Source organism: Phoca vitulina, unplaced genomic scaffold (assembly GCF_004348235.1).
Source record: "Phoca vitulina isolate PV1807 unplaced genomic scaffold, GSC_HSeal_1.0 scaffold9, whole genome shotgun sequence".
In the NCBI taxonomy this organism is placed as follows: Eukaryota; Metazoa; Chordata; class Mammalia; order Carnivora; family Phocidae; genus Phoca; species Phoca vitulina.
Genome location: NW_022589712.1, coordinates 5,395,004 through 5,420,495, shown reverse-complemented (window position 1 = coordinate 5,420,495; position 25,492 = coordinate 5,395,004). Strand labels below are relative to the sequence as shown.

The 25,492-nt window shown below is 34.5% G+C and overlaps 1 protein-coding gene across 7 annotated transcripts in view; it reads left to right on the top strand.

Moving 5' to 3' along the window:
* Nucleotides 1–25,492, top strand: part of QKI (QKI, KH domain containing RNA binding) — a 158,985-nt gene that overhangs the window by 97,388 nt on the left and 36,105 nt on the right. For all 7 annotated transcript variants that reach the window (XM_032407512.1, XM_032407511.1, XM_032407510.1 and 4 more), the window contains exon 4: nt 14,650–14,793. In XM_032407512.1, the coding sequence (XP_032263403.1) occupies nt 14,650–14,793 (144 nt within the window). The remainder of the gene's footprint in view (nt 1–14,649; nt 14,794–25,492) is intronic.

Genomic DNA, 25,492 nt, shown 5'->3' with positions numbered 1-25,492 from the left:
GATGTCAGTGGATAATAGGGAGAGGAATTTAAGAATTGCACTTTAGTTCCATGTCTCTGAAACTTGAGCGTGCTCGAAATGATTTCTAATAAAGAAGACAAAACAAAACATGGATTCTCTGAACTTTTATTTTTTATTCTGCTCAGAGATCATGCTTTTCTTTGGTGAGGTAGACGAATTGTCAGGGAATTACAGTAGAGTGTAAAAATAACAAAATAATGTAACATTTAACTTAAACATTAATTATAACTGGATAGTGTATAAAATATATAAAAGTGACAGTTTGTAACAGTAGAGAGTCATGAGTGTAACAGGCCAGTTTAGTTAGTAAATAGTTCAGGAATTTTTTGAACAGTTTTTAGGGAAATTATATTTGTTGGCTGCATAACTGTAATTCATGAAGAAGGCATTCCTACAGCTGTTTTTACCTATTAAAATGCCTGCAGAGTGGCATTTAATAAGGAAACAAAAGATAACAGACCCTGTTTTTACTCTATTTTTGCTTGACCACCACCTATTTGATGCAAGTGTTTGAAGGTGCTGTTGGCTGTTGTGTTTCCACTTAACGTGTATTTAGACTGTTGAAACCCATTCCAGTCATGCTAACTACATCATTGAAGAAGAATTTTTAAAAAAATGTTTTCAGTTTATTCACATCTTTGAATATACATGTTAGTCTTACTCTGGGTTAGTCATTTTTCACAAGTACCCCCAGGAAGTGAAAATAATTCAGTATCTTTAAGGGAAAAGGGAAATTGCATTACATAATACACTGTGCTACATTAAATATCACTTTTATGGTTATATTTTGCTGATCCAATTATCGTGAAGGTTTATTAGAAAGGTATCACTTTTTATAGCTGTATTTTGTTAGCCACATTTTAATAAAAGATTGGAAGAAAAGTCTTGGATTTTATAGGTTTGGGATGATAGAGGTGGTGTAATAGGAGAAATGTAAACCTGGAGAACCTTGAATTCACCTAGTTCTTTAATGAAGTAAAGTTATCCTTGCTTTTTATCCTCTGGGAAGTATAGATAGGTGAAATATGTTAATACTTTGGAATTCTTAGGAAAAGAACTCTGCTCCTAATGCATGAACCATTTGGACAATCTAGTATTATACTTTTAATCACCATTGGACATCATGTCATCTATTAACCAGAAATAAGAGGTATGCTATTCGCAGTATTTATTCCTACTACCACTTGGCTGTGCATTAAAACCATCTGTAGAGCTTTTCAAAATACAGATGCTTCTGACCCATTGCTATGATAATCTCTGGGGTGTGTTGTGGATACCTATCTATATATTTTTTTTCAGTTGAAATCAGAAGGACAATTTTAAGATACTTAAATATACCAAATAATTATCAATGTTACAAATATTTTAGATAAGAAATAGAGGGGTGCATGGGTGGCTCAGTTTGTTAAGCATCTCACTACAGCTCAGGTCATGATCTCAGGGTCCTGGGATTGAGCCCAGAGTCAGGCTGGCTCTGCGCTCAGTGGTGAGTCTACTTGTCCTTCTGCCCCTCCTCGCTCTCTCTCTCTCTCTCTCTTAAACCAGTATCTTAAAAAAAACAACAAAAAAAAAACCCCACACACAGGGGCATCTGGGTGGCTCAGTCAGTTAAGCGTCTGCCTTCAGCTCAGGTCATGGTCTGAAGGTCCTGGAATCAAGCCCTGAGTCAGCCTCTCTGCTCAGTGGGGAGTCTCCTTTTCCCTTTCCCCCTGCCCCTCCTTTAACCCCCACTTACGCTCTCTTCCTCTCTCTCTCAAATAAACATATAAAAATCTTAAAAAAAAAAAAAAACCAAACTATTAACGTTACTCTGGTTTGACTTACTTTTATCATTCTAATCTTAATTCTAAAACTTTCCAAGGTTGAAAGTCACTGCCATGAAAATAATTAAAATATTCCAGGTAATTGGGGGTGGACACCTGTATTTTTTAATCTAAAGGAATGATTAATTGTTATTTCATTCAATTTAATTAATTTTATTATTTTTTTTTACTGTGGCTTTGATTTGGGGGCTTCCTTGTAGAGGAACTAGGACTTCCTTGATGGTTGGTTGTGTTAACATAATGACAGGCAGTGAATTCATATTACCTGGAAAGTCATCTTTTAAGGAAAGACTAGGAGGGGAATAGGGATACTAGGAGGTACATAATAAAAGTGTTAGGTGCTACGAACTTAGTCACTGTCTTAAACATCCTTTCTTTCATTGAATCTTTGCAACCTTGTAACCTTTACAAATGAGGAAATATAATTTCAGGAGGTAGTTATTTCACCGAATAACCTAGATCAGTCAAGTTTAGTTATGCACTTTGATAAGACTGAATTTTGGTGTCTGTCACTCATTTCAATCGCAAGTAAATAGTTATTCCATTACTACTTATTTCCTCTGTGTCTTCCTGGCTAGCTAGCCTGTGAGCTTCTTCAGGGCTTGTATGTCTGTCCACCTAGGCGTCATAAACCTTGTTTACTTAGGAAGGTGCCTTCTGTTTAGTAGAAAAACTCAAATACTGAGTAAATAAATGAATATATGAATGAGTTGCTCAGGGTTACAGAGGTAACTGAAATAAGGTACTGAAATAAGGCTGGTATTTGAGTCTTTGTTCACTTTTTTGAGGTAGGTAATGTGGAAAGACCTTCTTGTTTGTTGTCTTTCTACTTAATCAATTCTTTTTATTTGTTCTCTATTACACAATGACCAAATGCTGATTTAGGGTTTGGAGCATACTTAACACTCCAGTTATCGTTAATAAATATGAATACTTGGTAGGTGCTCAGGACCATGGAATATGAAAGAGTTTAGCATATTCCTTTTTTCCTTACCAAGGATCTTAAAGTTCAGGTGGGACAGTAGAGCTCTGCAGTTAGGCATTTCTGTATTAGAGACAATTGTGTTTTTGATGCTGCTTATCACTGATGGGTTCAAGATTACCTGAAGGAGGCTGTGAGTTAATATTTGGGCAATATGAATGGTGTAAATACCTACAGTGGCCTTAGGTTGGACAGACAGGACATTGCAAAGTAACAACTATAAGTAATAGAGCTTCCTCTTCTGTATTATAGTCCTCAAGGACTGTAATCTAACAAACCATGTGCTGTTGCTCTCTTACATTTTGGAAAATCCTAATTATATAACATTAAGCTATGGTCTTTGGCTTCCAAAGAAATGAGGCAGGCCGTAGCTGTATGTGGATCCTTCAAGATAACCTTTACTTTCCTGTGATTGTAGTTTATTCCTCTGATTCATCTTTTTATTTTGAATATGTGTCTTTACTTCAATTACATGTTTAGTGTTTTTATTTTTAATCACAGAAGGCAGGTAGAATATTCTGTTTTGGTATTGCCTAGTTGATATTTTTCTTTATAGGTCTTACATTGAATTTTTTAGATGTTTAATGATTTTCCCTAACCTACATAGAAAAGTACACATGTAGAATGCATAAGAAACACCATATGGCTTAGGAGTTTAGTAATCATTTAACTGGTATACTTTATTTACTTGCTACTTTAGGTTTATAGTATAGAAATTTAATTCCAGATGTTTTTAAAATGCTTACTGTATACAAAATATTTTGCCAGATGTGTTAAGGAAATGATTTCTGATGTATAAGGACAGTAGTGAGTAAAGCAAATGCATAATGATTTTTTAAAAAAAAACCTAATTTGAATTTAGTGATGCTTTTGAAGTAAATTTGTATTGTGTTCATTAGAATAGCATGTATATATGTTGAGAAACCAGTAGTACATTTGTATGTGACACATTGTTTCATTGATAAAATATGCATACATATAAAATGTCAAATACTCAACAACATTGAAAATGAAATTTTATAATTTTATAATGAAAACATTATAAAAGAAGTACACGTCCACATCTGTGTGCAGACTAGAACAGAGAAGTATACATCTACTGGTTATATACCAAACTCTTTATTTAGGCATTTTTAAAATGTATTTGAGTAATACAAAAAATGAGAAGGAACCATCTTGCTCTCTAGAGGCTTATTACTCTGTATACTGATAGAGAAGACTATTGTAGTACAGTAGTAGTAAGTAGTAGTATAGAGCCATGAAATTCTATGGAAGCAAAGTGGGGGAGGTGGATTCTGAGAGAGGGGGGGTGATGGGAAAATATTATGGAACCAGTAGTATTTGAACCCTTCAATTTCATTAATTTTTAATAAATTCCTTTTACTATTCTTTTGGTCTATTTTGTGTAGAGCTCATGGAATAAACACGGTTTATTCCTTCTTCTGGGAAACTGTAGTCGTCTTTATGTGCTGTTCCAAATCCAAACCCTATATGGAAGACAGTTCAATGCTTTGATTAGCTGAGCTCTCCTCCAGTCCGCTACTGCAGAGATTACAGGTGGATCTTTATTGAGCTTCTTTCTCATAAAAATTTTATTTTAAAGTAATTTCATGTTTTTAGTTGATGTTTAGTATATTTTTATTGACTAAGTTAATTAAAAATTAGATTATGTTAAGATGGTACTCTTTATCCCCAAAGTGCTTTCTGATTTTATTTTTCTAAATTACAACCTGTAGTCATGTCCGTTTATTTGCTGTTGTTCAGTCATCCATTCTGTGATATTCCTGCTTATGTCATTTCCTACAGTCCTCTATTCCTGTTAGATTTTAGATAGCAGCCTGTTCAAAACCGCAGTAACATAAGTTGTTAAATAGGTCTTATGAGATGCTTGGTGCTCTTCTATGTGCTGTACAAACATAGCACATTTAGAGCTCATCCTAGTCCTAGTCCTGTGATGTTAAGTACTGGACTTAACTACACTTACACAGGTGAGGATACCAAGGTTCAGGTATTTTGCCTGAATACAGTTAGTAAGTGTAGTATCATAAATTCCTTAGAATATCAGCAAATGAGTATTCAGAAATCACATTTAAAAATCATATTCTAAAACAAATGTTTTGTTTTGAATGTCTGTAGAATTTACTGTCTAAATAAATTCCCTCAGGAAAAATTACCTTTGTAATAGTGAACCATATTCTGTCATTCTCTTAACTCTCTTCTTAGTACTGTCATACTTGGACCTGGGAATGATTTTTGCTCAAGGCAGTAAGTTAATTCTGTAGGTGGCTTTGTCAGAATAATCATCTTGTTTCCTGTTACTGTTTTCAGTGAAATAACTGTAATCTTTTTTATTATTTTGGTTTTAAAGTAATTATATTTAACCTTTCTTACTTAGTAGTGTACTGTTAGTTGTAAAATGTTGAAGGCAGATTATATAAACTGAAGTCAGTTTAGCTGAGTGACACTAAGTCAGGGTTCTGCCCATTAGTTTATCTCATTTTTCAGTGAGAAAGAGGTGATTTATAATAATACCTACTTCTAAGGCTTTAAAAGAATTAACTTTGTAAGATATAAAATGCTGAGTCTGAGGCCGTATATGTTTACTTCTGTTAATAATATTAGCTGTGACTTTATTTTTGTATCTCATGCTGTGCTCTAGGAAAAGTTGAACAGTTATGGGGCATTTACTATGATCAGTGCTAAGGAGTATGGAGGTGAGTTTGATTCTAGACTTCTTGGAGCTTTTTAGATAGTAATACAAATCAGACTTACTATGTCAGAAGATAAAACGATAGAAGGAAACATCTTGTCTGAGAGGACTTGGGGAAGATTTCATTAAGAGATGATTTTTGAAATTGGGATTTTGATTTGGGGGAGGAAAAAGTAGAAATGTTAAGTCTTTTTCTTTTTTCTTAGTGTACTATCAGCAAGTAAATATTCCAATTTAATATTTTAAAACATCACTTTTTAAAACAAATGACTACTTTTCTATACCTTTAATAATCTTTTCTTACATGTACTAGGTAGTGAAGAGAATAAAACAGTATATAAAACTTCACATAGAATAGCAAAAGGATTCTAATGCTTTGAGGAAGTGTTTCATGCTTCCATGGGCAATAGCTGCTTTTATATGGGTAATCGTTAGCAACAGAAACTCATCCCCAGGTTTCCAAAAGGATTTCCTGACAGTTCTTTATTTCTGTTCTCACTCTCTATTTTTGTTAACCGTTATCCAGCCATTGATCTTTAAACTTGCTGGGAAGTGAAATTAAAAATCACTTGATCATTTTTGTCTTTTTAGGGGAAATTCTTCATACATATTTAGTTCAGTCTTTTCACCTTCACTGTAGCATCATCAAGATCACATTCAGCTTCCCAAATGGTCACAATCCAAAGTTATTTCCGCATACTACAGGCAGCTCAGATCTAGAGAAATCTTGATAATTTTTGGTCGTCATTGGAAGAAACCAATGTTATTTGGCCATAATTTGGCCATAGTGTGGCCATAACTGGTGATATATAAGTTTAGTTTAGACACAGGGTCATTACACACTTAAATTAGTAGAATTACTGTATGAAAACTGGAAGGAGGACATACCTGACAGTCTTTTAGTATTGTTCATAGGAAATGTTTCTTGTGAAGGAAAAGTATTGAGAATAGTCCCTTTGTTCTTAACTTGGAAAATAATTGACATAACAATAAAAGTTCTTCAAATTTAGTAAATTGTTTCATTATGCTTAATTAATTATTTGAGAGAGAGCGAGCGAGTACGAGTGGGAGGGGCAGAGGAAGAGGGAGTGAGTCTCAAGCAGACTTTACACTGAGCACAGAGCCTGATGTGGGGCTTGATCTCATAACCCTGAGATCAGTACCTGGGCTAAAACCAAGAGTCGGCCGCTCAACTGACTGCACCACCCAGGCGCCCCTCATTGTGCTTAATTGAATAAGCATTTGTCGAATGCCTGCTTCTTAAAGAATTTCCTGGAGGAGGCTTCAACAAACTGAATATAGACATATTCTAATCTTCATATATTATTAGAAAATAATTTGCTTTGAAAATATGATTGTTGGGGTGCCTGGGTGGCTCAGTCTGTTAAGTGTCCGACTCTTGATTTTGGCTCAGGTCATGATCTTGGTGTTACGGGATTGAGCCCCATGTCAGGCTCCCTGCTTAGCTGGGAGTCTGCTTCTCCCTTTCTCTCAAATAAGAAAATCTTTAAAAAAAGAAAAGGAAAATATGATTGTTGCTGGGCTCAAGTTCAAGTTAAAATTTTTGAGGAACTTTATATTCCAGAGTCAGTGAGCAGTTAAATTATGTGAAATCTACTTTATGTCCAGTTTCTCAATGAATATTTCTTACTAATTTAAGATTGTATATACAGCTGGAGATAGTTACATGTTTAAGCTTTATCTCTTGGCTTAAAATGTATATATTCATAAGTGTGTTATTGGAATCTTGGTTTGCTTAAATATGTAACACTTTTGAATTCCTTTCTTGGAAGTTTTGGCATATGAACTTTCACATTAAGAGCACAGTAGGGGCAGAAGTCTTGGGCTCATTTGCCTGACTACAAATGTGTAATTAAAAGAGATTTTTTTTTATCAGCAGGGGTTGGTACAATCAGTGTGGTCTGATGTTTCATGTTATAGAATTACTTTGTTGTTCAGATAGATGCTGTAATTAGAACATAATTTTAAACTTCACGGGGCACTGACTCATCAGGTGTTTTTAAGTAGTTCCTCAAATTTTGAGAATTTTTTTTGATTTAATATGTTTATGTCACTGCATATAGTAGCTTCAAAAATGAAATGGAGGATGTATAATTGAGAAGTAATGGTTAGAACTTGTTTCAGGACAATGGTTTGAATTAGCCCCAACTCATTTGTTGGATATATTAATTGTGTATTAAGACCAAATTTTAGTTGTAAGAATCTCACCCATTGAAAACTTTAATAACTGAGGGAATTCTATGTGTTAAGTGGCCACAGGTTTATCATTTTTGTATATTTGTGTCATTGAAATTTGATAGGCAGTTGTCTCATCTAGAAAAAAAGCGTATTTGTAGACGTAAGAGATCTGTTTTACCAGGTACTTCTCTGCCAGTTGCTGATACTGTTCTACGTGTAACTTATTCAGGAATTCATTTATGGAGAAAGAGCACTTGACTTGGAATTAGGACATAGGACCAACATCAAAAAAACAAAAACCACATTTACCAAATAATTTGTTTGTTTCCTTATCTATATCCAAAGTCCCTACTATCTCTGAATGCTATGCAAGACATGTTTAAAATACCACACAAATTTTTAAAGGTAAAATGGTAAAATAGAAAAAGTTCTCAAGATTCAAGATGTCAGTGTTCTGTTTCTGGCTTTTTCACTATTTATGCTATTTTAGGGCAGTTTGCTTAATTAGGGCTCTCATGTAGGTGATGTCTTATGCTAGGAATGAGTGTTGCTACTGCAGGCTCTGAAGTCGTTCTGTCAGATAGAACTGACAGAACACTTACTTTCTGCGTGACTTGGGCAAGCCATGTCTGTCTCAACCTCTGTGTTAACGTGTTAGTAAGAATAATAGTACTGTACTCATGTGGCTGTTAGGAGGATTGGATGAGCTGGTGTGTTTGTATTACTGAGCATAGTACTTGGCAAGCAGTAAGTGTTTAATAAAAGCTTAGTTACATATCATATCATCACCACCATTGTTATTTTCATTTCTGAATTTCTTCTTCATCACCTGGGAGACTAAAAGTTATTTGAAATTTGTTATTTCTTTATAGTATACTTGTCAAGAATGTAGATCATAATAAAGTATCATTGGTAATTGTATCTATTCTATAATTAGGAATGAGTGGTATTATAGAGTTCCTTTATATGCTACTAAACTTTAGTTTACTATATAAATAAAGCTATATTGATATTTTGTTAAATGTCATTTCAGCCTCTTTTAGATCAGTGGGTTTGAGCTTTGAACATAGTATATATACATAGTAATTATATATATATATATAAGTTGTCTTTGCTCTTACTTTGTTCTGTTATATTAAGATATAACTTTAGTCTTGTCAGCGTTTTTTTTTTTTTTTTTAAGATTTTACTTATTTATTTTAGAGTGAGAGAGCACAAGCAAGGGGAGTAGCAGAGGGGGAGGGAGAGAGAAATTTTAGCAGACTCCACCACTGAGCGTGGAGCCTGGCCCAGGGCTGTATCTCAGGGCTCGAGATCATGACCTGAGCCAAAACCAAGAGTCGAAGGCTTAACCAACTGAGCCACCCAGGCGCCCCTAAGTCTTGGCAGTTTTAAAAAGACTTTGACCTATTACTGCATTCTTCTGATAGAGTGAAGCAAGGTAGTACTGAGGTGATAGAGTAAAGGAAAAGCACAAAGCACAAACTTTGGATATGAAAATCAGACCTCAGAAGCATTATTGTAGAAAATCTGGGAAAGTTGACTAGAAGAGAACAAAAATAAAAGGGGGTAAAGATTGTCAAATGTAACTGGCAACTTAAATATGAGGTCAAAAAGAAGCAGGCCCAGAAACCAAGATATGTAATGAACGGAGATTATATAGAGGCTTATATAGACAGAGATACAAAAATAATACAGCAAGGCACGGTGGGGAAAGCTGCAGTGTACTGATGTATTTTAATGACATTCCTCAATAATAAAAGCTCAGTTGTTCAGTAAGTATTTGTTAAGGGCCAGATACGTGTAAAGTCAGTTATATACATATTATCAAGAGTTTAAAAATCAGTGAGACATGGTTCTAGTATTCAGCTAAGATGAAACTTTCTAATAAGCTAGAACAGGTAATTAAATTGCAGTATGATACTTAGAACAAAAGATAAATAAAAGCAAATATTAAAGAAGGCATTCTGGATATAGGTGATCACTTACATAGTTATGGGTATCAGAATCCATGTTTGTGAATAGGCCAGTTTATTTACAACATGGAATGAATATAAGCAAGAAATGGCACCTGAAATTTGTGTGGATTGAATGGGTATATGTATAGCAGCTTCTCCCTGTCAAGGCATAAATAACCTTATGACTGCATTTCAAAGATTTTTCTACAAAACCAGTTAGTCTTTGTCTTCAAGTTTAAAAAGTCTGCACTTATTAGGATCAATAATAACTGAGACCCACTTGTAGAGAAGTTTGGAGAAGGGAGATAATGAGCTCCAGTTGAGACATGTTGAGTGCTTTGGAGACAATGACGTCCACATGTCAAGTTGGCAGTTGAATTTGAAGGCCTAGAAATCAGCAGGGATGACTGTGCTGGAATGCAAATTTGGGACTGTGTCAATTGGAAAAATATCCATGTTCTTCTGTATTGTAAAGATTTGGTGGCACATTAAATGACATGACATTGCTCTGGATGATTATAAAACAGACATTGTAATCATGAGTAATAATGAGCTGTTTTTTTCTACATCATATCTCTGCTGTTGACTCTTGAAATACTATTTGAGGGACACCTGGGTGGCTCAGTTGGTTAAGTGTCTGCCTTTGGCTCAGGTCATGATCTTGGGATCCTGGGATCGAGCCCTTGTCAGGCTCCCTGCTCAGGGGGAGTCTGCTTCTCTCTCTCCCTCTGCCCCTCCTCTTCAGCCCCCCTCCCCGCTTGTGCTTGCTCTCAGTCTCTCAAATAAATAAGTAAAATCTTAAAATATATATATATATATATAATTTGAAATGTAACTGTAGAAAGAAATCAATACCTTGACCAAAGTTTCTAAGAGATACACCATTTTTGATGTATATCCATTTGCCATCCGTCCTCTCTCCTTCATTTCAACCTTTTATTTGTCCCAAATTATTTATTGAAGTGAGAAAGTTAGGGTGTAGATTCTTAATGTAGCTATTGGGTACAGAAGTATGTACTCTAATCCTACGGTAATTTCTTCTTTGTTTTTTTATAACTGAAAGAGAACATCTATGGATAGGTTTTATTGACTTCTATAGTAATTGCCAATTCCATATTGCCTTTATTATCCATTACAGAAACAGAAAACGAACACAGGGAGAAATTGTTTGTATTGAATAATTACTAGGCTTAAAACTCACTCGTGAAGGAATTTTCTTAACTCTACCTGAGTTTAGAATGGACTACAGTTGGATAAATCTGGCTTCTGGGTAGAGTGATCTTAAAAGCTTTTTTTTAAAAATCAAGTTTGATAATGTTCATTTTATGAAGTCTGAGGATGAAAACATGGGTCCCCCCACCCCCACCCCCACTGGAGATTCTTGGTATTTATTCCTTATTGCTACCTGTGTGCTTATGTTGCTGTTAGTTGATTTTTTTTAGTTTTCATCTTCTTTTTCCATTTTGGTGAGAACCCAGTGGGCCCTTTTCATTTGGAAGCTCTTATCCTTCAGTTTCATTTTAAAAGTATGTATTATGTTGATGACTTTTCTCCCTTCCTTTTTCTTTTTCTTGGTAAGACATCTGTCATTTAGTTTCTGGGCCTTTTGAACTAGTCCTCTAATTTTTATACTGTTCTTCACCATTTTCCCCCTGTGTCTTTGCTGCTACTTGGAGGGAGAGTTTCTAAATTTTTATCTTCTAATATCTCTATCAAGTTTTCATTTTTACTATCATATTTTTAGTTTCTCAAGTTCCCTTTTGTGTTTTGAATTTTCTTAACAGCATCCTTTATCTGTTTCAGGGATACAGTGTCTTAACTCTGCAGAGTTTCAAATTTTTCTTCTTTCTGGTCAGTGGTTGCTTTCTTGAGGTTGTTTTCTGTTTGTTTGTTGGGCTGGTCAGACTCCCAGAGAAAGGTCTTCCAGTCTCCCTTCCCTAGTGTGTGGGCTGACTGCCCTCACTCTAGATGAGGAGTGGGGTAGAAGGCTGGACACCTCAACCTTCAGTATGTAAGTGATCCTATGAACTGCCCCTCAAAACCCAGTTCTCGGGGCACCGGGTGGCTCAGTCAGTTAAGTGTCTGCCTTCAGCTCAGGTCACAATCCCAGGGTCCTGGGATTGAGCCCTGCATCAGGCTTCCTGCTCAGCAGGGAGTCTGCTTCTCCTTTTTCCCTCTGCCTCCTACCCCCTGCTCATGCTCATGCTCTGTCTGTCTCTGTCTTTCAAATAAATAAATAAATAAATAAATAAATAATAAATAAATAAAATCTTTAAAAAAAGAAACTTGTTAAAAAAAAAAAAAAACCCGGTTCTATAAAATGAACTCTTTAGGAATATATTTCTTATCTTTTGCTGGGAATAACGGAATGCCAGCTATCGGGGGAGAGGAGAGGTGGAGATTATCAACTGCTCCTTAATGAGAATTCAACCAGTCTTTTAGTGTTAGCCTCACCTTTACCCCTACTACTGAGGAAATGCTGCCATTTCCTCAGTTTTTTCCCTGAGGGATGGGATGGGGTGGCATGGGGGGTGGTCTACAGCAGAAAATTGGTCCCTTTTCACCTGGGGTTAGCTAAATCCCTGACTGCTTAGCCCATATGTTTTGTAGTTTCTAAATTGTTTTCTTTCCCATTTTCTTCTTCCTTATGACATAGTTTTGTACATTTTAAACTCTCTACAGTATTCTAGAATTTTAGGAGGGAGTGAAAGTACATGATTACAATAATTTCACCATCTTTGTCTACAAGTTTTTGTTCTTTTTTAAGTGTTTTAAAAACTAAACAAAACCCTTCATTTTGAAGCAAACATTAGGATAGGTATAACTTTCTTTTCAGTTTTTAACTGGCACTTCAGTTATTGAATTAATTAAGAGTATATATTTACCAAGGTGTTTTACAACTTAAAAATTTATTCAATAAATTCAGGAAAGCACAATGTTAAATTATACTTTAACTTTATTCTCTGTTCCTATGATGCAAATATCTTTCTTTTTAAATTCTTTGGCAAATTTTTGTCTTTCCATATATAAAAGTTTCTGTGTTAAGTCACTTATGATTTTAGTTTTTCTTTTTACACCTTCCTAAATATTTTGGATTATAAATGTCCCTCAGTTATCACTGTATTAGTATCTGTATTCGTGTCTCACATATATGTGTGTGCGCACACACGCGCTCACACACACACACACACACACACTAGCTTGTAGTGTCTAGTAATTATAACAGTTCTAGGTTAGTTTGATTGGTTTTTCTTCTCATTTATGTTCTATTTTCCTGCTTCTTTTCATGCCTGTTATTTTCTGATTAGATGCCAAATAGTGTGACTTACCTTTTTGGGTGCATGTCTCCTATTCCTGTAAGTATTCTTGGGCTTTGTTCTGGGACACAGTTTAAGTTAGAAACACTTTTCATCCTTTTAGGTCTTGCTTTTAAGATTTACTTAGGCAGTACCGGAATAGTGCTCAGACCAGGTTTAATTATTTCCCATTACTGAGGCAAGCCCTTCTATTTACATTCTATTTACTTTACCCAGTGTCTGTGAATCATGAAGTCTTTTCAGTCTGGCTCTCTGTGAAGAACCCAGCACTTTTACTGAGTTCTGTGGCTGGTTCTTTCTCCAGCCTCTGGTATTTCCTCTTTTACACATGCACTGACTAGTGTTCAGCTGAGTGTTTGAGTGGACCTTGTGCAGATCTCCAGAATTCTTTCAGTATAGCTCTTTCTAGTACTCTTGTCTGAACTCTAGGTGTGTTGGTCTACCTGGATTTTTAGCTTAGTCACCTCAACCCAGAGAGGCAGTCTGGCACCCTTCCCGGGGCTGCAGCCTGGAGACTCCCAAGCCAGAGAGCTGAAGTAATCCTGGGCTTTACTTCATTGATTGGCCATCTCTCAGCCTCACTGTCTTCATTACCTGATGTTCACAGGCTTGAGAACTGTCATTTCTTGTGTTTAGCCCATTTGTGGTTTTGTGTTTTTTGTTTGTTTGTTTGTTTGTTTTTTGGTTGGTTCAGGCAGGAGAGTGAATCTTGTCCATGTTATTTTTATCTTGGCTGGAAGCAGAAGTCCCTTACTCATGAATATAGACACTTTTTTAGGTTCACCAAAAAATATGAGTCATTTTATTAGATCTATCTACCAAAAAAATGATAAATAAAAAAATACGAATTCTGGTGAAAAAAATATTGTTAACATTTTTCAACATAAAAATTAAAATCTGTATTTAAAAATTGATTTTCCTTGCCACAGTAGAGGTATGTGTATATACATTTTATGTTCTTTGGCATACAGAGAACCCTGAGGTTCTCAACTTTTTAACTCATTGATACCCTAGTTTCTCATTTTTTCATGGTGTCTGTGCCCTAGGCGAAAGAAAATACTTAATAGGTTTTTTAATTAAATAGTTACTTCCAAGCAACCTCATTAATATTTATATCAAAATAACTTAAAGTGAAAAAAATTAAATTTTGTTCATAAATTTTAATTTTTATTCACATCATTTATTAATGGGATCTCTATTTTTCTTGGGTACCATTCAGATTAGCAAACATTAGGGCGCATTTTCATAGTAATGATATTAACAGAAAATACAGGCAGAAACATATACTTGACTATAGAATATATTCCTATTCTTAAAAGGCTAAGGTCCATATATTTTCCTTAGCATGAGCTCTGCAAACATGTAAGTTGTAGTAGAGAGCTGTTTTATTTTGTTAGTTCTATTAATTTATGCCAGTTTTTTATCTCCTTTGATTGGAATCTCACAATTTTTTTTTAAGTTTTATTTAAATCCAGTTAATTAACATACAGTGTATTATTACTTTCAGAGGTAGAGTTCAGGGATTCATCATAGCAAAATGCTGCAAACATAGCTTAAATAATTGGCAACAGGTTAGTATTAAGAAAGATAAACTCTCTTTGAGAAGAAAAATTGGTAATGTGTTTTGCAAATTTTTTAGGAGGAGCAGAACAGAGGCAAGCCTAATTGGGAGCATCTCAATGAAGATTTACATGTACTGATCACTGTGGAAGATGCTCAAAACAGAGCAGAGATCAAACTGAAGAGAGCCGTTGAGGAAGTGAAGAAATTACTGGTACCTGCAGTAAGTAATAATTTCCAAATCTTTGATTTGGGGCCCAACCCCTTTTTCCATTTAATTTTTTTTAAATTACTGTAATGTTTATGTTAATAAAGAATAGGTTATTTATTTTTTAGAAATTCTATTTAACCTCAAAACATAAAAATAATTTATAACTCATTTACTGTAGTGTAATTGGCAAACATAGACATTGCTCAGATCCTAAAATGGGAAGCCTGTTTACTTTGGGGGAAGGAAATGTTGTGAGGGGAGCAAACTCAATTGGTGTCCTACTTTTCAAAGGTATTATTATTATTGCATCACTCTATTATAGGGTAAGAAAGTAGGTGCATTATCGTTAGGGTGATGAAAGCTTTATTTTTTTGGGGGGGGGAGCAGTTTCTCATTGTAAGCAGGTAATGAGTGTACAGAAAAGTCTGTACAACTAATATTTATGTTGGAGGACCTATGTTAGTAGGAGCACATTGTTTGAGTTGCCTGTGGGTTCCAAGTACCCTCCTGGCATGTCACTGTTTCACATAGAAAGATTTCTGTTCCATAGTGAAATTTTCCCATAATATGATAAAATTTTCTTTTAGAAAAATAGGAGCTAACTTTTGCTGATCTATCAGGCACCATTCTGAGTACTCTTCACACTTCATTTCATTTAATGTTTTTTTCTAAGATACTAAAAACTATTTAAGTTCATATCTAGGGATCTTAGGTAAAACACTGAAAGTAATTTTGGAGGGTGAAGTCTCATAAAGAAATGACCCCAAACACCTTTGTTCTCATCTTCCCTCCCTTCCATCCTCCATCTCTCCCTCCCTCCCCAGCCCCCTTCTTTTTGTCTTTTCCTCATTATTAAACAACCCTTTAGTAACTCCTCATTTAGAAATGATGATTGCACTCACTCCCAGAGTATTATTTTTTCCATGGAAAATGAAAAATAAATCACTACTATTTTCAAAGTCATTTTAAAAATATTTTTTATATTGGTAAAAATGGTAGAAATGTGGATCCTAATTTGCTGTTGAAAAAACTAGGAATACTGTTAATATTCTGTCAAACAAAAATTTATTGACATTTACATGAATGAGTATGGCATCTATTATTCTTTATTCCCCAGATAATCTATTCTATAAATAAACTTACAAGCTATAAACATTTTTCATTTAGTGGACAAAATTAACTACTTGGAAGAAAAGAATTTCACATAACTTTTGTTCAATAGATCTTATGAACAGGTTAAATTATAAACTAAAATATATAGTTGTATACTATTAAACCATATAGTCTTCCTCCTTTTCCTTAATAATTATGCAGTTTTGAAAGGCTATAAAGAAAAGGGCTTTTTTCTAAGTATATTGGACTATTAGTCCCATGATCAGAAAGTTATTTAACATTACTTTTATTGCTGTATATAACTGAAAATGCTCAGCTCACGTAATACTAAGTACATAAGTTCACCTAATATAGCAAATAGACTGGGCGTCTGATAATTAAAGCTCTTACTGACCTATTATTTTATTCCAGCCATTCTGTGAACTACTTTAGTTCTCAAAGTTATTAACCTGGGAAAGAGCATTATATTAGAAGCTGTGTCAGTAACTAGCTATGTGTCTTTCATAGAGTTAGTAAATTTCTGTCTGTTTCATCATTTACAAAATGAGAATTGAAGTAAATGACTTTTAAGGACCATTTTGGTTTTAAAGTTGTCTTTGGACAATAGAATAGATAGTAGTAGATAAAAAATGGCAGAAGCTTTTTTAAAACTTCATACAATTTATATTTTAAAGGAAAAGAGCCCTTTTGATGATAAATCTCTCTCTATGGAAGTACTTTTAGGATTGTTATTAATTACCACCTCTGAAGTAATAAAACTTTCTTAGAATTACAATTGTAGACTAAAAGTACTTTAAGATGTGGCCTCAATAGAGTGACTTAACTTTGTAGCAATTTCTTAATCCTATCCATTTTGTCAGATATGCTTGTTATAACATACCATTAAACTCAGTATTATTATACATTTCTGGTGATGGTGCTTTGATAAGCAAAGGTTTAAACAAAACAGAAGCTTTACAGTCCTGAAGTTATCAGGTGATTTGGGCTTTTACTTACAAGTTCTTGGGAGACAGAATTACATCATATTTGAGAGCTGACTTCTGGATTTGAATCCCATCTTTGTGGCTTTTTCTGTCTCCCTTTTCTCATCTATAAGATTGGAACATCACTGAATTCTCATGTCATTATTGTGAAAATAGATAATACATGGAGAATGCTTAGCATAATACCTCTGTTTCATAAAAGTTTGCTGTAGTTTTTTGATGCTGTCTAAATAATATTGTTTTATAATTGTATAGGTTTACATACTGTTCTTTCTAAGTGCTGATTATAATATGAATGCATTAATTCAGAATTGGAGAAAATACAAGTTCCTTCTCAACTCATTCTTTTTAAGTAAAATTGGTTTGACCCTTATAAAAAAATTCACTGTGAGGCTCCTTACAGAACCCTTTAGTTTATTGTTGCTTAAATATTTTCAAAACAATATTTTTGGATTGAAAATGTGGACCCATCTTGATCTTCTGAAAAGAATTCACATATAAATTCACATATAAATTGGTTAATTTGATTGGGTTTTTTCCTGTTCATGTAAAAGTTATAAAGGGAAATGATATGGAGACTAGCATTTATTTTGAAATGTATTATTTAAGGTGCCCTCGTATTAGATTCAGAATTGCAGAAAAGAATTATTGCCGCAACTCAGTTGGATTTGACTGAGTTGAAGGGTTGTCAGAATCACTGCATGCAAGACAACACATTTCTTAATCAGCATTTACATTTTGTCTAGCCTCAGATTGTCCCTCCAGTGAGCTGCCAATAGATCTTTTTAATTTGTTTTTATATTACATGAAAACTTTTTGAAACATTTTTGTGGTTTTCGTGTCTCAAAATTTATCTTGAGAATAATGATACTCAAAATTCTGTTGATCATTTCACTCTCAGTGCTTACTTAACATGTCCGTTAACAGTAACTTTCAGTTGTGCCTTTCCTGTCTCTTCATATCCTACATGTGGTTTGGAGTCTCTAGCGGTTATCAAGTGTCCAGAAAAATACCAAATTCAGTCAAGTTTACTTCCTGCATCCCTCAAATATGCTCATGTCCTTTTGCCCTCATTTTCTTTACCCTTATGTCAAGCCAGAGTTACTCAAAACCCCACAGCCAGCATTTGTCCTTGTAGTTTTGGACCCCACAAACCCATCCTTACATTGCAGTCTATTCATAACCTTTACGTGCTTAAAAAAGCCTCTTGGTGGTTCCCTCTTACTCCAAGAGGAGAACGGAGAATTCTTTAACATGGCTTTACAATCCATTTGCCGTAGGTTCTTTCAGTCTTCATTTTTCACTCCCCCACCCCCACCCCAAACCTAAAGTACACACACAAAGACACACATACCACACTAGACCCACAGATTGATTCTGTATTTATTTGATTAATACAGAAAGTGCTGTGGGCTAGTGTTGAAGGGGCTGAGTGGTAGTAGATACGGGATTTATTTCCAAGGTAAAGCTAGCAGGAATTTCGATGGATTGGGTGTTGTGTGTATGTGAAGACTTCAAGGTTTTTACCCTGCGTAATTGGACTTGTTTCCTGTTTATACTGTTAGGGGAGCAGGTTTGAGAGGGAAGTCAAGAAATTGGGTTTGGAAATGCAAATGTTGAGATACCAAATGTTAAATGGGCGTTTGGTTATAACAATCAGATTAGGTGAGAAGATGGGACTATGTCAAGTTTGAAGTTGTCATCATATCAAAAGCTTTTAGAACCAGGAGGCTGGATGCTATTATCTAAGAATTGGATAAAGGTGAAGAATAGTCTGGGGACTCAGCTCCAGGTACTTCACCAAATAGAGATCAGGAAGAGGAGGAGGATCCCGCAAAGGAGACCAAAGAGAGGAGCCACTGAGGTTGAAGGAAAACCAGGAACATGGAGTCCTGGAAGCCAAGTGAAGGAGTTTGTTGCTGACGATTGTTCAGTTGAGATAAGAATTGGGAGTTAATCATTGGATTTGGCAAGTAGTGGTCATTGGTGATCTCACCAATTGATTTATTTTTTTTTAGATGATGGGTTTAAAATTAAGCCTAATTGCCTGGGTTCAAGAAAGTATGGGACAAGAGGAAAAGGAGCTGGAATTTTTTCCCCTAAGATTTTATTATTTATGTAAATGATTCTTTCAGTACTGTTGGCCTTGCAGGTCTTTTATTGCTTCACTATCTGTGATCTTTTTCTCCATTCTACATCAGCTTCCCACTCCATGATGGCTCCTTGGATCTTTTGAGGGCCCCTCCCTAAACATAAAACAGTAGAATGTCCAGCAGTAGACATTTCCTTCTCTTCATTGAGAAGATGAGAAATTTGGCAAGCAGGGTAATTAACTTAACTCCTTGGATCTTTTGAGGGCCCCTCCCTAAACATACAACAGTAGAATGTCCAGCAGTAGACATTTCCTTCTCTTCATTGAGAAGATGAGAAATTTGGCAAGCAGGGTAATTAACTTGTGCATATATACTTGTAGGATAAATCTCTTGAAGTAGAATTATTAGGTTAGAGGGTAAGTGCATTTTAATTTTTTTTTTTTAAGATTTTATTTATTTGAGAGCTAGGGAACTATGTGGGGCTGGAGGGGCAGAGGGCGAGGGGCCTGATGCAGGGCTCAATCCCAGGACCCTGAGATGAGGACCTGAGCCAAAGGTAGATGCCTAACCAACTGAACCACCCAGGCACCTGGTGCATTTTAAATTTTAATACATAATTCATAAATTGCCTTCCAGAAAATTTATACCGATTTACAGTCCTGCCAGTGTTTTATGAAAATGATTGTTTCCCAACACAGTCTAAAACCTTGTTTTAACCAAAGTCCTAATAAACAAAAATAATTTTAATAAGCCCTTTAATTACAAAAATGTGAATAAAATACTTCTTATGGTTCTTATAAATGTTTGGTTTTTTAGGTTTTTATATTAAGCAGCTGTGTGATATTACAGATATTTTTGTAACAAAAAACTATATTTTTACCTTTATGTTCATATCTTGAACAGGTACACAGTCCCTAGTTTCATATTGTTTCTATGGAGAATATGATTCAGATTACATTTACATTCACAGAATAAATCTATAGCTAAAGTGTGGAATTGTCTTTGTATTATTTCAGTATAAATGTTTCTTACCTAACCATGTAGGTTAAGTTGATTTTTGGAAAGAAATAGATATAGAAAGAGTCGCATGTATTTTAATGGTTTTTTGGCCCATTTTGTTTAATGTTATTATAGCAAAAGATCTATCCCTGGCTTGAGGGACCCAGGCGGGGGGAGGAAGGGAGTGGAAAGCAGAGACTTTTTGCTTTATCTGAAATTTCTTAATTAAATATAATAAATAGTTGATTTTGTATCTTGTATCTGCTGATTTTTAAGATTTAAAAAATCTGGGTAAAGATTGTACCTATACTCGGTGTGACAGGGTTCTAATTTTCCACAGATTTTGGTGATTTTAATGTGTCCCCATTAATTCACATAACACTACACATAACTCAATGTTTAGTAAACCAGTTCAAACCTTTAAATTCAAACTGGGTTTCAAAACAACCTTATGAAATAGGTCCTCCCCCCCCCCCCCAGTTTTCTAACAAGCACATGGACTCAGAGAAACCTTAGCATCATTAGAGCACTTGGTAATTTTTTTTTTTCAGGAAATAGTTCAAAATTCTTATTTTATTGCAAAGGTAAGGGGTTGTTGAGATGACTCACACTTCATTAGTAAAGTCTGAGCATTAGGCATGGTTTGATTTTGTTTCTTGAATCATAAATCAAACCATAATTAGGGAAGAATAATTTCTCTAGTTATAGGTAATGTTTTTATCTGACATGTATAAGTCTTTTACCACCGAATATCTACTAAATATATCTTTTTATTTTAAGTAGTCTGTTCTGTTGTTTGAAGCTCATTTTCATAACCTGAACTATGCTTTTTCAGATTTTTTAGGCCTTCAGTATGCTATTATAATTACAGCGTGATCTTTTGTGAAAATTTAAACTATACTCACTGATAAAAAAAGGACTATAGAACAGTGTCCTAATTTTGCTGAATATAATATAAATAACAATATATTTTTATTATATAAAATTATGTAAATATAAATTATATAAATATAAAAATAAACATAAATCTAACTTCAAAGTACTTCTTGAGCACATGTATTCCTGCCACCCAATTGAAGTAATCTCTCTGCCCACTGTTAGTTTTACTCCATTTAATTCTCCCGTAAGTTAGTAAGAGTGATTTTAAAAACAATATGTAAATCCTATTAAAGATATGACTTGCCATTTCACTTAGAATAAACTTCAAGCTCTATACTGGCCTCTGCAAGTAGGGCATCAGGTGAGCCGCTATCTGGTACGAAACTGTTGTGTGGTGAGGAAGTGACTCATTGTAAACAGGTAGTTGTGAAAACATGTAAAGTCAGAGAAGGAAAATGTTAATGAAATATAATTTAGGATTTTGGATAGCTCTGTGTGACTATAAAGTTTAATTTCCACATGTGTTATTTTTTTCTTTCTAAGTTATTTTATAAATGGGAGAAAAAATTTTGAAGTACAAGGATGGAGTAGAAAGAAGTGAGCAAAGACAAAAAATCACTTTTTCTAAAATGATTATGAGGAAATCCTCAAACTGACCAGTAGAATTTTGCTAAATATGCAGGTAGAATATTAAGGAAAGGTTTTATAGGAAGAAACTGTGTGTTGTGACATGCTTTAATATAGTGATAGCCTTCTTATTTTAAGTGTACCCTATAAGGAAATTAGTGTTACATGGAATTATTTAGGGATTTGTGATTTCTGGTTTTATATAACTGCTTTATTATATAAGTTAATTGAGTAGGAAAAAAAACCCTGTAGTTTTCATGATTCGTATGGAATTTTACAATATGGATTATTTACTAATTTTTGCCTAATATTTAAGACAGGATATGTTGATTATTTTTGTTTGGTGGTAGGATTTACTGCAAAGTGGCACTGTAACTTGCTTTTCTACAAATTTTTGGATCTTCAACTGAAATTGTATGATAGTTACTAATTTAATATAGCCTTTATGATGAATTATTTTGTAGTTAGACAAATTATATTTTAAGTAGATTATTTAGTTCTTATATATGTAAACCTTAGGCTTTTACATATATATTGAACTTTATGATAATTAGGAAGCTTTCTTCAGGTGCCGTTTTAATGCTTATTCTTATACACATCATAATTCTCACACTTTTTCTGTGATCCCTTCAAAATAAACTGGGCTGTTAAATTTCTTGGCTGAATTTCTTCTTAGAATCTTAGGATTTACCTAATAATGCTTATACAAGTATACAGAATTCAGTGAACTGTGAAATAATGACTTCTTACCTTTATACATTTTCGAGTCACTTTAACATGTATTTGATCCTTAGAGAAAGCTTGTATATTAATTTACTCATTTACCAATTCTGTCATCAAATGTTTTCATTTCCTTTATAATTGCTACAGTGATATTGTAATATGTTATAAATTTCCAGTTCATTTTGCCTTTTGTAAGACAGTAAACCTGTTTGTAATTAATTTGGTTTTGATATGCTCATGTATATATTAGCATAGATCATAGATCAATTGTCTACTATTTCAAGGATTCAAGCTTTTAGTCTAGGATGGGTGAAACCATTGGAGGGCTTTGAGGAGAGAGGAATGACATGATCTGATTATTATTTTTCAAGGATTACTTGACCTGCTCTGTTTAAAACAGAGTAAAGAGTATAAGAGTGGAAGAAAGGAAGCTCTCAAAGGAGCCTGCAGATTATGGCCCATGGGCCAAACCCGTCCTCCCACCTGTGTTTGAATAACCCACGAGCTAAGAATGGTGTTTGTATTTTTAATGGCTGGGGGAAAATCAGGAGAAGGATACTTCATGAAATGTGAAAATTGTATGAAATTCAAATTTCATTGTCCATTAAAAAGTTTTATTGAAACACAGCCATGCTTATTCATTAACATATTGTCTGTGGCTGCTTTTGTGCTTCAGTAGTAAGTTGAGTAACTGCAGCAGAGAGCATATACCCAGAAAAGGCATTTACTGTCTGTCTCATTACAGAGAAAGTTTGCGAATTCGTGGACTATTGCATTAATCCACAAGAGTGGTAATGATGAATTGGGCCAAGATAGCTGTAGAAGTGAAGCGTGGTCTGATTCTGAGCTTATTTTTAAAGTGAAGCTGGCAAGTTTTGCTAATGGATTGTCTATGGGATGTTAGAAAGCAAGGAGTCAGGGATGACAGCAAGGACTGTAGACTGAACAACTGGAAGGGTGTAATTGCTATTACCTTGATAAAGAAGACTTCAGTGGGAACAGACTTTGAAGAGATTATCAGGAGCTCAGTTTTGGACCTAGTAAGTTTGAGGTAATAGTTGGCTACCCAAGTGCAGCTATCCTGGTATTCTTTTCAGATTAACAAATACTTATTCCAGGTTGACTGTGTTTTAGGGCACTAGGATCCAGAAAATTATTGGCAAGATCCTTAATATTTAGGGCAGTGACATTTCCCTAACTGTATTCCATGAGACACTTTTCATAGGTATTCCAGGTAAAGGAAGCCTTTAATATGCTAGTAAGTATTGTGAAGCTCTGGTAGGAACCATTTCCAAATTTAATTGACCATCAAATTTTTTTGCTGAGAGTGCATTCACATCTAGTGTTCTAGAGATACACATGTTTAAGAAATAATCTGGCAGCTCATGGGTCTGATTTAAATACAGTTGAGCTGTTTCTCAATGCTGAAGAATAGTCATTTTGAATACTTGAGGGAAAGGAATTTAAGGGTTTTTTTTTTCCATTATAATACATAAATTAAAACACATTCATTTTAAGTATACAGTTTGAGTTTTGACAACTGTATACCACAGTCAAGATTTCCTTCACCCTGAATGAAGGGGGGGAAATCGGAGGGAGAGACGAACCATGAGAGACGATGGACTCTGAAAAACAAACTGAGGGTTCTAGAGGGGAGGGGGGTGGGAGGATGGGTTAGCCTGGTGATGGGTATTGAGGAGGGCACGTTCTGCATGGAGCACTGGGTGTTATGCACAAACAATGAATCATGGAACACTACATCAAAAAACTAATGATGTAATATATGGTGATAACATAACAATAAAAAATTAAAAAACAGAGATTTCCTTCACCCCTTTGCATCAATTAACTACCTCCTCCTGCTGCCTCCAGGCAACTACTGGGGTAGTTCCCCCCACTCCCTTTTGATGGTCTCAAAACTTCTATTTTTCCCCAGCTTTATTGATACATGATTGACCAATAAAAATTATATATGTTTAGGTGTGTTTTTTTTTTAAGGTGTGTGTGATGATCTATATATACATTGTGAAATGGTTATCACAGTAATTATAACACATCCATCACCTCACATAGTTATTTTTTGTGTGTGTGGTAAGAACACTTAAGATCTACACTAGCAAATTTCAAGTATACAGTAAAGTTAACTGCAGTCACCATGCTGTATGTAAGTCTGTAGAACTTACAGCTGAAGGTTTGTACCCTTTGATGAACATCTCCCCATTTCTCCCACCCCCCACCTCTTGGTAGCCACTGTTCTACTCTTTGGTTGTATGAGTTCAACTTTTTTGGACTCAGTGTTGCATTTACTATATTTAATATAAATGAAAAAATTTTTGTGCCTGCCTTTTTTCATATAGCATGGTGTGACAGTTTTTTGAAGTTCATCCATGCTTTTGCATGTATCATGCATGTATCAGTGGGCTCTACCTTTTTGTTGATAATTAGTATTTCATTGAATAGATAAGCCAGTCTATCCTTTCACCTGTTGTAATTTTAATTTTTATTTCTCCAAAGACAAATGATCTCAAGCATCTTTCCATGTTCTTCTTGACAATTTATGTATCTTTGGTGAAGTATCTGTTTAAACCTTCTGTCTTTTTATTGACTTGTTCTTTTTTTTTGGTTCTAACAATTCTTCATATAATTTGGGAATAAATTCTTGGTCAGTTATTCTACTCAGTGGCTTGCTTTTTTTTGTTTTCTGATTTTGTGGGAAGGCTTTTAATTATAAATTCAGTTTTATTCATAAATATGAAACTTGTCAGGTTTTTTCTTGTTTTTATATTTTTCAAGGAGTTTGTCATCTAAGTTAAGTTTTTGTCATGAAGTTGTTCCCTTTTTATCTTTTTAAGTTCTGTAGAATCTGTGGTAGTGTTCTTTCACTCATGACATTAGCAATTTGTGACTTCTTTCTTATTTTCTTGATCAGCTTAGCTCTAGAGTTTTATTAATTTTATTGATATTTTCTAAGGACCAACTTTTGGTTTTGTTGATTTTTCTCTATTCTACTTTCTTCTGCCGTAAAGATACAAATTTCTCTCTATAATGCTTTAGCTGCTTCCAAAAAATAATGTTATATTGTATTTTCATTACCATTCAGTTCAAAATATTTTTAAATTTCCTTTGTAATTTCTAATTTTTTTTTTTTAATTTTTTTTTTTTTTTTTTTTTAAGATTTTATTTATTTGCGAGAGAGACAATGAGAGACAGAGAGCATGAGAGGGAGGAGGGTCAGAGGGAGAAGCAGACTCCCTGCTGAGCAGGGAGCCTGATGTGGGACTCGATCCTGGGACT